Raw genomic sequence first — 15,313 nt, 5'->3', positions numbered from 1 at the left:
GGAGAGATGCTCAGCAGTTAAGAGAATTAGCTGCTCTTCCAGAGGACCTGGGTTCAGTTCCCAGCACCCACACGGTGACTGACAACCATATATGACTCCAGTTCCAAGAGATCCGACTCCCTCTTCTGGCCTCTGTGGGCACCACATGTACACACACACACACACACACACACACACACACACACACACACACACAAACACACAGAGAGCAGATAAAGGACAGAGTGAACAGCATACTCAGCCACACACTAACAGCTAGGCACAACGGTGTATTTGAGAAAGCCAAAACAAGGTGGGAATGAAACCGGTACAGAGTCATATTGAGACCATAACAAAACCCAATGACGTTTAGAATAATACACACAAGAAAGGCATGTCAAGAAAACTGCAAAGACATACTTTATTTGCTTAAAATGTTAGGAGCGGGAGAAAATAGACATTGACATACCTTCAAAAGTTCTGCAGGGTTTCTCTAGGTACTTAAGTGGGGCTTTCAGACTGTGGTCTGAAGTTCATTCATGACTTGTCTTTGGCAGGGTTCTCCTTGCATAGAATTATGAGTGCTAGCCACAGTTAGGGGGGGGTGTTGACACCAAGGTAGGTTGAGGAGGAAAGAAAGCAAACAGGGAAAAGTGAGACATCTTCCTGAGACAACCAAGTAGAGGAATCAACGAGTGAGGCCATCGGGTGTACGTATGATACACCCCAAGATGACTCTTTTTTTTAAAAAAAAGTTTATTTATTATTATGTATACAGTGTTCTACCTGCACATATTCCTGCAGGCCAGAAGAGGGCACCAGATCTCATTACAGATGGTTGTGAGCCACCATGTGGTTGCTGGGAATTGAACTCGGGACCTTTGGAAGAGCAATCAGTGCTCTTAACCTCTGAGCCATCTCTCCAGCCCCCCAAGATGACTCTTTCATCTGCCAGAATTCCTCTCCAGCAGCACACACAGACTCTTTTGAGAAGAGGGGCCTTCCTCCTCTTCTGAGCATGCTCAGGCACAACAAGACTTGCCACTAATGTTCAAGTGAACGGATTAAGTAAAGGGCCTTTTCTTTTGCTAAGCAGTGATGGGGTTGAGGCAACTGGGGCGTTGAGGATGGAACCCAGTTGGTACTTGTCTATCATCATGCACAAAGCCCCTAGTTCAAGCTCCATCACTGAGTAAACTAGGAGGGGGGTGCACCACAGATGTGGAGGTAGGAAGCTCAGATGTTCAAGGTCATCCTCAGCTACAAATAAAGTTCATGGTCAGTCTGGGCTATCTGAGACATAGAAAGAACAAAAGAAAGAAGGTGGGGCAGAGGGAAAAGAAAGTAACTATGTGTTAAAGTTGGTGGAAGGATTGGTTATCTGGGAAAACCAAAACCCAAAACAAGAGTAAGGAAAACCCAAACTAAGCCCTGGTAAGGGTCAGGCATGGTGGTGCACACCTTTAATGCCAGCACTTGGGAGGCAAAGGCCAGTGGATCTGAGTTTGAGATCAGCCAGGTCTATGCAGCAAATTCCAGGACAGCCAGGGCAACATAGACTCTGTCTCAAACAGAACAAAACGAAACCCCCGCACTGTTGGTTTCACCAAGAAGAGTCTTCTGAGAATAAAGTCTAAAAGGAGGTACAGTGTGAGCCTCCACCTTTCCATGGCATGTTCATCTTCAGGGAAGTCCGTTACTCATGAGTGTGTTTTGTGGAAGATTCCTTTGGGGAGTTTAAAGAGTGCTGATGTCTTTTTTAGACAAGGTTTTCACTTGGCTTTTTTAATTTTTATTGTTTTTTTGTTTTTGTTTTTGTTTTTCGAGACAGGGTTTCTCTGTGTAGCTTTGCGCCTTTCCTGGGACTCGCTTTGTAGCCCAGGCTGGCCTTGAACTCACAGAGATCCACCTGGCTCTGCCTCCCGAGTGCTGGGACTAAAGGCGTGCGCCACCACCGCCCGGCCTTAATTTTTATTGTAATATTCAAATCACATTATAAATGAGTTTTATTAGGTGCTGGTTCTATATGAGGACTGGCAAGGGATGAATTTGGAAGTAAATAAGGGAACACAAAATCCTAAGTTACAGAGGAGGGTAATGTCCTGATGATGGTGTAGGCACAGCTCACTTTGAGCCTGAGCAAATCAACCAAAAGAATGAGACCACACTGCAGTGGTCACCACCATAGAAAAGCACCCAGAGCGCTTCTCCTGCCAGAGTTCGACATCAGAAGAGCTACCTGCAAGCTGTTTATTTAACTGCTGTTTTCTCAAGCCACGTGTATAAACCTGAGAACTGCTCTCGGGGGACAGAGCGAGCCTGTTCTACAGAGCTGGGCTGTGATGAGTTAGACTTGCAAAGATATGGTTTAAAATCTTTATATTCAAACCTGTGTAGTGATTGGTAATTTAAAAAAAGTGTGCAAAGGGCTTAAAATTAGGCAGTAATGAATGAGCCTATCCACAGCTCAGCACAGCAGCTGATAGACCACTGGAGTCTTAGCTCTAGACTTAACATGATCACAGGTAAGTCACCTAACATTCCCTGCCCCATCCACACTCATTCATCTTTGAAGATGGCTCAAGAATACTTGAACTGAGGAAAACTGCAACTCTAATTTACTAAAAATCACTCAACTGAACACTTCACACCATGAACTTTGATATGTAAAGTGTAAATAGTAAAACTGTTTTTGAAAGGTATCACCCACATCATAGAGGTACTGTGGGAAGTAAACGTAAGCTCACAGCACACTGCCCGGCACAGAATTGATAATAAATACTGATGACAGACAACGCATCAGGAGTCTGACTCGGAAAGGGCAGTGGACGAGGGCCGTAGCTTAGGGGTGGAGTGTTTGCCTGATATACACAAAACTTTGGGTTATTAAACTCAAGTACTGAAAAAAAATTAGTGATCGGTACATTTTCTTAGAGGCTGGCTTGAGAGATCATTTCATTCAATACCCCTCATTTTGCAGATGAGAAAACTCAAGACCAGGAACTCAAGGGCCTCACTGAAGGATAGTTCTGATAAGAATCTAGGCCCGCTAGGTTTTCTTTAGTGCAAGTTCTGTTCCTACTACCTGCCTCAAAAAGGGAAACATGAGAAATGGAGGATACAGAAGATATGTAGAGATCTTGAAGAAAGAATTCTATGGCCACCAACAAGCCAAGAAGAGGCTATCACATCTCCATCTATTACCCAGAGAGACCCAGCTGGGTGGTCATGAGAGTTCAAATGTTGAAAACCTGGTTAGTCAGGTTATCTCTAGCTCACCACATAGCCAGGTGCCTGGCAGAGAAAGGCCACACAATCCTGTTTGCTACTTTCTGACAGGATGGCGGCAGCAGCAGCAACAGCTGGGACCAAGTGCCTGAGCAGACTCCTGGGAATCAGCTGCACAGCTCACAGCTGGATAGCTGCTAATGAGCCTCTCCTGTCCATGCTCAGTAGCCTGGCTTCAACTGTCTCTCTCTGGTTCTTCCTTGGGGTTTTCAGGCTTTCACTTACCATCCTGAAAGCTGTTTCCTTTCCATGGAACCCTCTTCAAATAAATAAGGAAGCCTAGCAGGAGCTGTGAAAAGACACAAGCTTCCTGCTTTTTCATTAATGTTGCCATGTTCAAGGGAACTGGATAACCTGGCTGGAAGATTTTTATTTTTTTTTTTTTTTTTTTTTTTTTTTTTTTTTTTTTTTTTTTTGAGACCGGGTTTCTCATTGTAGTTTTGGTGCCTGTCCTGGAACTCACTCTGTAGACCAGGCTGGCCTCGAACTCACAGAGATCCACCTGGCTCTGCCTCCCGAGTGCTGGTATTAAAGGTGTGTGCCTCCACTGCTGGGCAGGAAGATTTTAAGGCTTAGAAAAAGAAAATCGGGTAGTGGGGGCACTTACTAAAGTATTCCAGGCTGCCCAGTGGACCAGAGACTCGTTCCCAATGTTCTAACATCTCAGGAGACAATGAGTCAACTCTGGTTCTTAGGAGTAGTGAGCCCTGTCCCCACTTTCACAAAGAGCGACAATCTAGGCTAGACACAGGTGCAGACCCCTGTGGAGAGGGAAAGAAGGAAGGACAGAAGGACAGCTGAGAATGAAGGCCTGAAACAACTTTTATGATTTAATTCAGAACACTGGAACTTCTCAATAAATAGTTCATAAAACTGCCTCATCACTTTCAGCCAAGTGCTCAGTGGATGGGCAGGGGAGGTCCCGTCCTCTAGGAACCTGGTCAGATTATGAACACATGAAGAGACCGACTTCAGCCTCTCCACAATGCCTCCTGGGTGCAGGTCATTCAATACAGTGAACACTCTGATGTCGGAGGAGGTGAGAGCTCCGACTGAAGGTCTTCTGGCATTCTTGACACTCGTACGGCTTTTCTCCAGTGTGGACTCTCTGGTGGATGGTAAGCTGGGAGTGCTGGCTGAATGTTTTCTCACACTCACTACACTCATAAGGTTTCTCTCCAATATGGATCTTCTGGTGCAGCAGCAGCTCAGAGTTATCCCAGAAGGTTCTTGCACACTCATTACACTGATGGGGTTTCTCCCCAGTATGTATTCTCTGGTGGACAATTAGGTGAGAAGTCCGCCTGAAAGCCTTACCACACTCAAAGCATTCATAAGGTTTCTCTCCAGTGTGAATCCTCTCATGTCTGAGAAGTTCTGAATTACCCCTGAAGGCCTTCCCACATTCTTTGCATACATAGGGCTTCTCCCCAGTGTGAATTCTAATATGTCTAATAATCTCTGAGTTCTGGCCAAAAGTCTTCCCGCATTCACTGCACTCATAGGGTTTGTCCCCTGTGTGAATTCTCTGGTGACGGATAAGCTCCGAACTCTGACCGAAGCCTTTCCCACATTCGCTGCACAGATAGGGCTTTTCTCCAGTGTGGATTTTCTGGTGTCTGATGAGGCCCGAGCTGTGCTTGAAGGCTTTGCCACACTCTGTGCACTCATGGTATCTCTCCTCGGTGTGAATCCGCTGATGCTGAATAAGCTGGGAGCTAACCCTGAAGGTCTTCCCACACTCATTACATTCATAAGGCTTCTCCCCAGTGTGGATTCTCTGGTGCAGAATAAGGGCTGAATTCTGACTGAAGGCTTTACCACATTCTTCACATTTGTAAGGTCTTTCTCCTGTATGAATTCTATGATGGTGGATAAGATGTGAGCTCTGAATGAAGGCCTTCCCACACTCGGTACAAGCAAAAGGCTTCTCTCCAGCATGAATTCTCAGGTGTCTTCGAAGGCTGGAGTTAGTTCCAAATGTCTTTCCACATTCTTTGCATTCAAATGGTTTTTCTCCACTATGAACTCTCATATGCTGGATGAGATGTGAGTTCTGATTAAAAGCTTTTCCACATTCTTTACATGTGTGAGGCTTTTCTCCCACAGAAGTCCTCTGTGTCTTATGAAGCTGGACATTCTCCATGAAGTTCTGGCCAGAAGTAGCAAACACACGAAGCCTCTCTGCTGGAGTACCTCCATGGCACAGCACCACACTTGGGTTGGGACCGTAGCCGCCTCTGTCACTCCCACTATTACCCTGCTCTTTCTCACCTAAGGATGACTTCTTGAAGATAATTAACCCTGACGCAAAGTCTCTCTCCTGAGGAGACATCTGCTCTATAAGCTCTTCTGAGGACGCTCTCAAACGCCCCTCTAACATGTCTTCTTCACTTGCTGCTCCAAACTTGTGAGCCTGGTAAACCTCCTGTGACAGTTTTTCTAATGTTGGCCCATGTGGCTCAGACTCTTCAGAAATGTCTTCCTTGGGAAGCACCTCCTTCTTCTCAGTCCCCATATCACAACCTGAAATGACAGAGGGTAAGCACGTGAAGTTGCTGTGTCCTATCTAAATGACACTACATGGTGGACATGCTAAACAGCTGATACTGACTTCAAGAAGTGAGAAAAACCATCCGAGGCAGAATGTTAAAGACTCAAAAAGGAAATGTATGGCAAAGAGATACTGGGAAAAGTTGTACAGCCCTAACAATCAGGGGAGAACTCAAAGTTGGTAAAGAAAACATTTAGGGAAATTAATGGCCATATTAATTGAAGAGTATATGGAAAAGGGTAAGAAAAAAGCAAGATGACAAGTTAACAGAAATAACATTTGAGTTTAAGATGAAATAACCACACAAGAGGGTATATTCTTAGTCTAGTTCTACATTACCCAACAGCCCTATAGAGCAGGCCACAGTATAGACGGGTTACCTATTCAACAGGTGCTGTGGATATTGCTCTGTATAAATAAACACTGATTGGCCGGTAGCCAGACAGGATGTATAGGCAGGACTAACAGAGAGGAGAACTGAGGGAAGAGGAAGGCAGACAGGGAGACTGCCTGGAGCCGCCGCCAGGGCAAGCAAGATGTAAGGTAGCAGTAAGCCACGAGCCATGTGGCAAAGTATAGATTAATAGAAACGGGCTAAATATAAGAGTAAGAGCTAGACAATGATAGGCCTGAGCTAATGGCCAAGCAGTTTAAATAATGAAAGCGTCTGTGTGTTTATTTTATAAGTGGGCTCTGGGACTGGTGGGACTTGGTGGGATCCAGAGAGAAAACCTCTCCAGCTATGAACAGGTTCACATGACTTAGCTATAATCAGCATAAGACTAACTCTTAGCCCTTTATATTTGGATAAAGAGGTCCATCTTTAATTTCCCCCGAATGATGAATGAAGTGTATCAATAACATTTACTGAATAATTATTTTTCCTACAAATTTAAAATGCCATATGGATCCCATTCAGTTCTGCTGATCTATTTTTTTCTCCAACATCAAACTGATCAACCTGCTGAAGCTAGGTTAAAAGAGACAGACATGGTAGAAGGTATATGTAACCAGCACTCTGGAGACTAAGACAGAAGAACCATGAGCTGGAAGCCAGCAGCAGCTATGCTATGACATAATAACTAAAGCTAGCCAAGGCTATGCTGTGAGATAATAACTAAAAAGATACTTGAAATGTTGTTGAACTTACTTTTCAGAAGTCTTCTTTTCCTGATATTTATTGAAAATCCACAAATATTTTTCCAAGTAAATTTTAGTGTAATTTCATAAAATATTCAAACTTATCCTAATATTGGTTTTATATTCATCTTGCTTCTGTCTTTTCATTTACTCAGTTGTTCTTCTGTTTTCTAACTGGCTATTTTTAAATATGGGGCAATACTGCAGATCTCTGCGTATTAATTTTATAATCAGCCCCTTTGTAGACTTTTCTTAACACTGAATAAATTTTGGGGATTTTGGCGGGGAGCAGTTTGAGACAGGGTCTCACTATGTAGCTCTGGCTATCCTGGAACTCACCAGGTTAGACTCAAACTCACAGAGATCCTCCTGCCTCTGCCTCCTGAGTGCTCAGATTAAAGGCGTGTGCCACCACCACCCAGTTCAACACTGAATAAATCCTAAAGCATACTTTTAAAAAAAAACTTTTAAAAGCAATGACAAAAACTTTTAGTTGCCTGCCAGTTATCTTCTTTCCCCCACTTCACAACAGAATAATTGTGTGTGTGTGTGTGTGTGTGTGTGTGTGTGTGTGTGTGTGTGTGTGTGTTTTCCTCAGCTCTCTTTACATATTTAGTCACTGGACCAAACACTGGCCAATGACACTGTGATGTGCAAGGGAAAGCACAGAATGACTGGGAAACTGCTACTCCTGGGGCATGATGTGATACCTGGAGCATCACCTTCCATTATGAAAACACCAGCATACTCTAAGACTGGGAATTGGAGCTGGAAAGAGCTAGGGACCCTGATCACTCTGTCATACTATGCCCAAAATGCCTGCCTCTGGACTTCTTATATGCAATACAGAAAAAGTTAATGCCTTGGCTAAGGCATTAAGATTCTTAAAACAAAGATAACAACTTATTATTGCCAGGCATAGTGGCACATGTCTCTAATCCCATCAGTCAAGCGGCAGGGGCTTTGAGGCCAGCCTAGTCTACATAGTGAGTTCCAGGATAGTTAGGACTATATAGAGAGACCCTGCCTCAAAAAATAAATTAGCCAGGTGGCGGTGGTAGCACACGCCTTTAATCCCAGCACTTGGGAGGCAGAGCCAGGTGGATCTCTGTGAGTTCGAGGCCAGCCTGGGCTACCAAGTGAGTTCCAGGAAAAAGCACAAAGCTACACAGAGAAACCCTGTCTCAAAAAACCAAATAATAATAATAATAATAATAATAATAAATAAATAAATTATATTCAGCCATAGTGATGCACATCTGTAATCCTAGTACTCTAAGGCAGAAGTAGGAAAATCCTGAGTTTGAGCCCAGACTGGACACTCTGTCTCAAATAAAAATAAAAAAAAATTTTTTTTAACTATATATATGTTATTATATGAAGTCCAGCCTATTTCTAACTAATACAGTAGTCCTGAGACTTTCACTGTCCCTGCCACAGAAGTGAGTTCCGAATGACAAGAGAGTCAGCAGGCAAACAGTGTAGAGACACTCCTAAAACGGCTCTTTCACTAGGTTAGAGTACTTGTGCCCGTCAGCCAACCTGGGGATCAGTAAAAATATAAACTACAGAAGGAGAATCTCATAGGGCAATGGACAGGTATGGAACTTCATCCTTTAAAGAAGTAGACTTGTGAGATGCTCTGAAGCCAAGGAGTGGCACAGTCTCTCCTCAAAGCAGAATGTCAGGCAGATGCACAGCAGTGGACGTTCAGTAGCTGACTGAAAACAGTAGACATGGTGGTTAAGAGGCTGGTCATCCAGACTCAAAGAAGGGAGGTCAGGGCAATAGTGGCATTGGGAATGGGGAACAAAGGACTGGAGTAACACTTAGTGTGCAATAATAAAGTGTAAAGAAGAGCTGAGCTGAAGACATGGCTCTGTGGTTAAGAACACTGGCTGCTGCTCTTGCAAAGCACCCAGATCCAGTCCCAGCACCACAGGACAGTTCACAACCATCTACAACTCTGGTTCTTCAGTATCTGATACCCTCTACTCCTCTCCTTGGGTACCAGGCATGCACATGATGTGCATATATGCATACAAGCAAACACTCATACTTGTAAAAAACTAAAAAAAAACCGAAGAGCTAAGAATCAAAGATGGTATCAGATCACACTTAATTTCAATGATCATAATTAGATAGATAATGATGCCAAGATTTGAAATACTGAAGGGATAGTTAGTTTAAGCAGGAAGGTGGTGAATGAACTCTTTTTTGGATAAGATGGGTTTTGAGATATCCATATTGAGGCAGTTTTCATACTGGTCTAGAAGCTTAAAATAGTCAATACTAGTTGAGAGATTTGGGAGAACTCAGCAGGAGTACAGTATGAGAACTATCAGAGACTGAAGACCGAAATCTAGAATCCAGAATTAACGGTAAGGAGAACCATTGTCATACTAATTATACTTCCTCCAACCTCTTCAAGGTCTTTTGCCTTTCTTCACCCTGCTCTCTGGCCAGGAACACTAACTTGTATGGCACACAACAGGTACTCTGGCTTCCAGATGCTTCCACCAATAAGGAGACCCAAGAGAAGACTGGAGAAAGGATGGCCAGAGTATTTATTCTCCTGGTTCTTCCAGTGACGCTGCCTTGAGCTAATGGTATACCTCAATTAAAACCCACCCCCCCTTTTTTTTTTTAAGATTTATTTATTAAGTATACAGTATTCTGTCTGCATGTCTGCCTGCACACCAGAAGAGGGCACCAGATCTCATTGGGGATGGTTTTGAACCACCATGTGGTTGCTGGGAAATTGAACTCAGGACCTCTGGAAGAGCAGCCAGTGCTCTTAACCTCTGAGCCATCTCTCCAGCCCTAAAACTCCTCTTAAGTAATCTATTCTACCCAATTCTTCAACACTTTGCCAAGCCCTCTCAATTAACCTCTTGGCTACTAAACCTTTCTGAAACTAACCTAACTTGAGTAGGTTTTATGTTTCTTATTCATCCTCTGAGAATAAAGGGGTAGGTGAAGAAGAGAAATCTGCCACAGGAAGAAAAAATGGTTAGCAAAGAGCCACAATAATAGTGTCATAGAAGTCACCAAGGCAGTGCAGAGGGAACTGAAAAGCATCTAATGTCACCAGGTATGGTGGCATATGCCAGGAATCCCAGTTACTCTGAAAGCTGAGTTAGTAAGATTTTGAATTGGAGGTCAGCCAGGGCAACTTAACATGATCCACTACCCCCTTGTTTAAAAAAAAAAAAAAAAAAAAATCTGGGAACATAGTCCAGTGTCAGCATTTACCCAGTACACACAAGGCCCCAGTGGGTGTCGATTCTCAACCTCATGACGAAATTCAACAACATTTAAGCAGATGGGAGAGCCAGTAGTTTAAAAAAAACTAGATAGAAACTGTCTACTGGGGCGATAAAGGAGCCACAGATGAAACTGAAACATAGTGACAGTGACTGAGAAGGGAATCTGGGCAAATTTCACTTACAAAACAAGGGTGTTTCAAGGTCACAGGTCTTCTCTGGTGACAGAGATGTGAATATGTTCATATCAGAGGGGCGGTACTAGTGGAAAGTGGGCTTAAAGGGTAAGAAAACTCGAGACTAGTGAAAAATAAAGAAGTGGGAGAGACTGGATGCTGAGTCAGATGATGAAGGAAGTGATTTTGCAGACGACCTTTGTACTACCCTCTTCTCTATCTAGCCTCCTGTCAGCAACAGGACCCTGGTGACCACCACCAGCCTACCCTGGGGAGACAACCACCAGGAAAACTTGATCTCAACCCTGAAGCCTTGGGAGCTCTTTGTCAGCTCACTCGAGTGAGCCAGATGCCCCCAGCATCTTCTTATTTTTCTATGGAGTAAGGAAAGACGCCAAAGCTAGATTTCTCCCCTTTTGCTGAAATCTTTCAAAATTAAAGCCATCATCTGTATAACTGTAGGGATACATTATAGAGTTGTGGCTATCTTTTTTTGAGACACAGTCTCACTATGTAACTCTGGCTGGCCTAGAACTCATTATGTAGATTAAGTTGGCTTCAAATAGACAGAGATCTGTCTGTCTGTGCCTCCCAAGCATTGAGGTTAAAGGCATGGGTCACCATGCCTAACTGTTAGCTATCATCTCCACCCACAGCATCCAAGTTCGAGGCCAGCCTGGTCTACAGAGTGAGATCCAGGACAGGCATCAAAACTACACAAAGAAAGCCCATCTCAAAAAACAAAAAACAAACAAACAAAAACAACAACAAAAAGGACAAGACAGAAGGATCATGAATTTGAGGCCAGTTTGGGTTCCACAGTGAGATGCTGTGTTAAAAAAAAAAAAATATTTATTTCTACAAGTAAATGTCTTTCTAATACCCAGCCAAGAACAGGTTTCAGGAGCTAGTATTTCAGTGCCTATGTATTTCCCAAGTCCCTCTGGCCTTCCTTTTCAAATTTTCATGTCTCCTATAGTTACTTATTTAGGTTTTGATGGTGTTTTTTCCCCCCTCAAAGTTCTTAAGATTAAACCAAAGACTCTACCACTAAGTTATACCTCCAGCCCTTCTGGGTGTTTTGTTTGTTTTTTGAGACAGGATCTCAGGATGTAGTCCCAGCTGGCCTAGAACTTGATATGTAAGCCAGGCTGATGTGGGACTCATAAAGATCACCTGCCTCTGCTTTCAAGTACTGGGATTAAATGCATGTGTCATCATGCCAGTCTCCTTTTTAGATTTTATTTTGAGACAGGCTCCCACTAAGTTCCCGAAGCTGACCTCTAACTCATAATGCTGCTGCTTCAGCCTTTAGAGTACCTGGGATTACAGACATGCAGTAAGCATCATGCCCAACTTATCATCTTCTAGTTGTTTTTGTTCGTTTGTTTAAACAACGTCAGCACTGTCTTTGCAATGCACTCTGGGAGAAGTCTCAGAAAACCTCATTCACCAAGTTCTGACACACAAACCTTCATGAACTGTGACTAATAAAACTTAAAACCACCGCATATTTTTAAGCCAGGGTGACCTCCTCTGGCAAGAGGACTAGCTCCTCCAGGAAGTCTTCGCGGACACCTGCAGCCCTGCTCCTCGGAAGCCAGTCTTCCACTCAGCCCTTCCTCACCTTTCAACTAGTTCCCATGTCGCTTCCTGTTTGTTGCTCCTCTCAAGGCCTCTAGAATGAATGCTTCCCACAGCTCACAATGCTCTCACGAACAAACCTGCTTCCTTTTCCCACATCTACCTCACATTCTCCAAAAACAACTGGCAGCTGCAGATGTGCTCAGCATCCTGCAGTCCAAACACTGTCCATTCTTTAAAGTTTCTCTGCCTTTGAAAACAAATCGCTCTCAATTCCTGGACTACTACTGCCCACCTGTGCACTTAACAAACATCTCCAAGATGCAGCTGAAGTCATGCACCGTCCCCTTTGCTTTCTGATCTGCAGGCTCTAACAAACATTACTTCTTCATGTAGCCATCATGTATTATTTATTCCTCTGCCTTCCTCTAGCACAGTGGTTTGCAAGTTTCCTAATATAATCCCTCATGTTGTGGTGACCCCCCCAACCATAAAGTTGTTTTCGTTGCTATTTCATAACTGTAATTTTGCTGTTATGAATCACAATGTAAATATGTGTTTCCTGGTGGCGTTATACAACCCCTGTGAGAGGGGTGTTCGACCCCCAAACTGTAGTGACTTGGCCCACAAGTTGAGAACCGGTGCTCTAAATCATGAGCAAGGATGATGTTACTCATCTTGTTCATGTCAGTGCTTAGCACATTTCTGATACCTGGTAAGTATTAAGTTCTGTGTGCCATCTGGGTAACAAAGCTGCAGTTGTCTTGAGGGCTAACCAGACAGTCCGGTCATTTTTCTACCAAAAGAGACCAGAGCAGTGTCCGACATATAACTTATTATATGTATATAACAATTACTTATAAAAAATAAGTTCTTTGCCTGGCATGGTGGTGTACACCTTTAATCCCAGCGCTTGGGAAACAGGCAAGTGGATCTCTGAGACTTTGGTGTCAACCTGGTCTACAGAGTGAGTTTCAGACTAGCCAGAGCTAGGCGGTGAGACCCTATTTCAAAAAAAAAAAAAAAAAAAAAAATTCCTTCCTCCCAAGACACTATTATCTCCCTCTTCTGGTACCCAGGATCAAGGGAACTGCTGATTCTGTGCTCAATTCGGTCTCCCTTATTATTATTACTTTTAATTAGATGTAGATGTGTGTTTCTGCATATCGTCATGTGCACATGCAGGTGCCTGGGGGAACCAAGCCCCCAGAGCTGGAGTTACAGATAATATGAAGTGCCTGAGTGAGTTCTGGGAACCAAATCAAGGTCGTCTGGAAGAAGCAGCAAGTGTTCTTAACCGCTGAGCTTTCTTCTTTAACTAATCTTCATAAACCAATACTGTGTCTGCCAGGACTGTCACAACATTCCACGGGGGCCTTGATTTTTGCTCACCATTCGTTCTCGCAGTATACTTAGGGAATGGAATACTAACGAAAGGGGGGAAACAGAGCAAAAAAAAAAAATAGGCATAGGTTCTAACCCACGTTGGACCCTGCTTCTCTAGCTTCCCCTGGCTGACAAGGCCTGGAAGCAGAATGGGGGACGGTCCCTGACATTGGCCAGGCTCCACCCTCTCCATGTGCAAGTGAGTGAGGCCCCTGGTGCCATAAAATCCAAGGTCACACCGCAAACCAGAGTCAGGGGCGGGCCTACTCTCAGGACTCCGGCTCGAGGCCAGCGGCCCCGCGCCCTCCTCCCCCGGGCATGACGGAACCAGAGAGGCCTCACCGCTGGCAGATGCCGCCCACGCTCCCTCCGCCGGCCCGGGGCGCTGCACCGCGGCGCGCACAGAACCGCAGCTGTTGTCTGGTGTCACGGGCGACGGTCGCCGGCCACTTCCGGTACGAGGCGGCTCTGCGGCCAATCGGCGCGGGCCGCACTCGCGGGAGGAACAGGTGGCCAGCGGGCCCACGCCCCCTTGCCCGTCCCGGCTTTCCTGCCGGCGGCTCGCGCCCTCGTTCCCCCCATCGCCGCGCCGCTGCCGAGGGCCGCTCCGCTCCCGGGAATGTCCCAGTGCACCCCGCGCTGCCCACTGCGCCCTAGACCACTGACGCGCGGGGTCCTCCGGGTTTCCTAGAACGGCTCCGAGGATGCACTTCCGCCCCGCAGCCGCCGCTCTGCGCGCCCCTGGCGTTTCCGTGGGCTGGAAAAACGCGTAAACTCCCCGCTTCTCTTCGCGTGGCGACGTGTCGAGCGCCCCGTGTCTGGCCATTTCACCTCTCTTGTCAAGAGTCTGTCAACCCTGGCCCTTAGATTTAGGGTACGCTTGTCATCTAGGAGCGAGGGGGGAGGAGAAGCCTCCAGGGAATGGTGCTTTGACAAAAATCTTCAGGTTGAGTGTGATTTCTCCCTAGTTGTTCAGGCAGTGGGGATTGTATTATTTGCTAGCCTTCCTCTCTCTTGAATAAATTCGGTCTCCTTTTGCCTCAGAACCTGTGTGCATCCTCCTGCCTCAGCCTTCCAAGTGCTGAAAGGAGCCACCATGCCCAGTGAACCAGACCTTTGTCTCTGCGTGTTGTTTTTGAGGCAGCGTCCTATTCTGTAGCTCAGACTGGCCTTGAACGATGTCTTAACAGTTCAGGCTGGCCTCGAATGTGAGGCAGTCTTCCTGCCTCGGCCTCCCTGGTGCTGAAATTAGAGGCCTGCGACAATACACCCAACTCTAAAATGAGCATTTTAACGGAATCAGCCAAAATCGTAGGTAGTTGCAGATTTTAATAGGGCAGCCAGTCAAATACTGGCGTGAATGGCTAACGAGGAACTCTAACTCTGGACCCTCGTACCTTATCCCATTGCTGAACTCAAGGTGATAGTTTCCTTTCTGTTGGGCTGTGTACTGAATGTATATCACAATAGCCCTCTCTGTTTCACAGGGTTGTAGTTAGGCAAATACAGGAGCCTGCCCTCTCCCCACCTTTGGGGCACACTGGTGTTCCTGGGTTTGCCTAATCACATAGTCCATTTCTTCTGACTAGTCCAGGAGTTAGCATCAGATTCAAACGGGGCCAACCAGTCCTTCCCTTACAGCTGCTATCTGGGAAGGGTGGTGCAGTTTGGGGCAATATTTGTCAGGACACAGGTCTTTTCTGAAGTAATAGTCTTTGAAATAAGACCTGAACAAGAAGCTTGCAGTTACAGAGAAAAGGCAGAGGAGGCTGGGGTCGTGGCTCAGAGGTGGAGCACCTGCCGAAAATGTGCTAGGTAGGTCCTAAATTCAAGCCCCAATACTATCAAAATAAATAAATAAAATGAAATAAAAAGTAACAAGACATTTGAAGAAAAAGGCAGAGTTATAACTAGTTCTGAGACAAGGGCTGGGAGATTAA

General features: G+C 45.1%; 1 protein-coding gene across 1 annotated transcript; it reads right to left on the bottom strand.

Annotated features, from left to right (window-relative positions):
* Nucleotides 1–4,071: 4,071 nt before the first annotated feature.
* Zfp3 (ZFP3 zinc finger protein) lies at nt 4,072–14,534 on the bottom strand. The gene is made up of 2 exons (XM_028861001.2): nt 13,716–14,534; nt 4,072–5,793 (listed from the first exon to the last, which is right to left on the bottom strand). Exons 1-2 carry the CDS (start codon nt 14,197–14,199, stop codon nt 4,271–4,273), a joined length of 2,007 nt encoding a protein of 668 aa, XP_028716834.1. The 5' UTR covers nt 14,200–14,534; the 3' UTR covers nt 4,072–4,270.
* Between the last annotated feature and the right edge of the window lie 779 nt (nt 14,535–15,313).

Source organism: Peromyscus leucopus, chromosome 8b (assembly GCF_004664715.2).
Source record: "Peromyscus leucopus breed LL Stock chromosome 8b, UCI_PerLeu_2.1, whole genome shotgun sequence".
Classification (NCBI taxonomy): domain Eukaryota; kingdom Metazoa; phylum Chordata; class Mammalia; order Rodentia; family Cricetidae; genus Peromyscus; species Peromyscus leucopus.
Note: the sequence above shows the minus strand (reverse complement) of the source record. Positions and strands in the feature narration are given on the sequence as shown.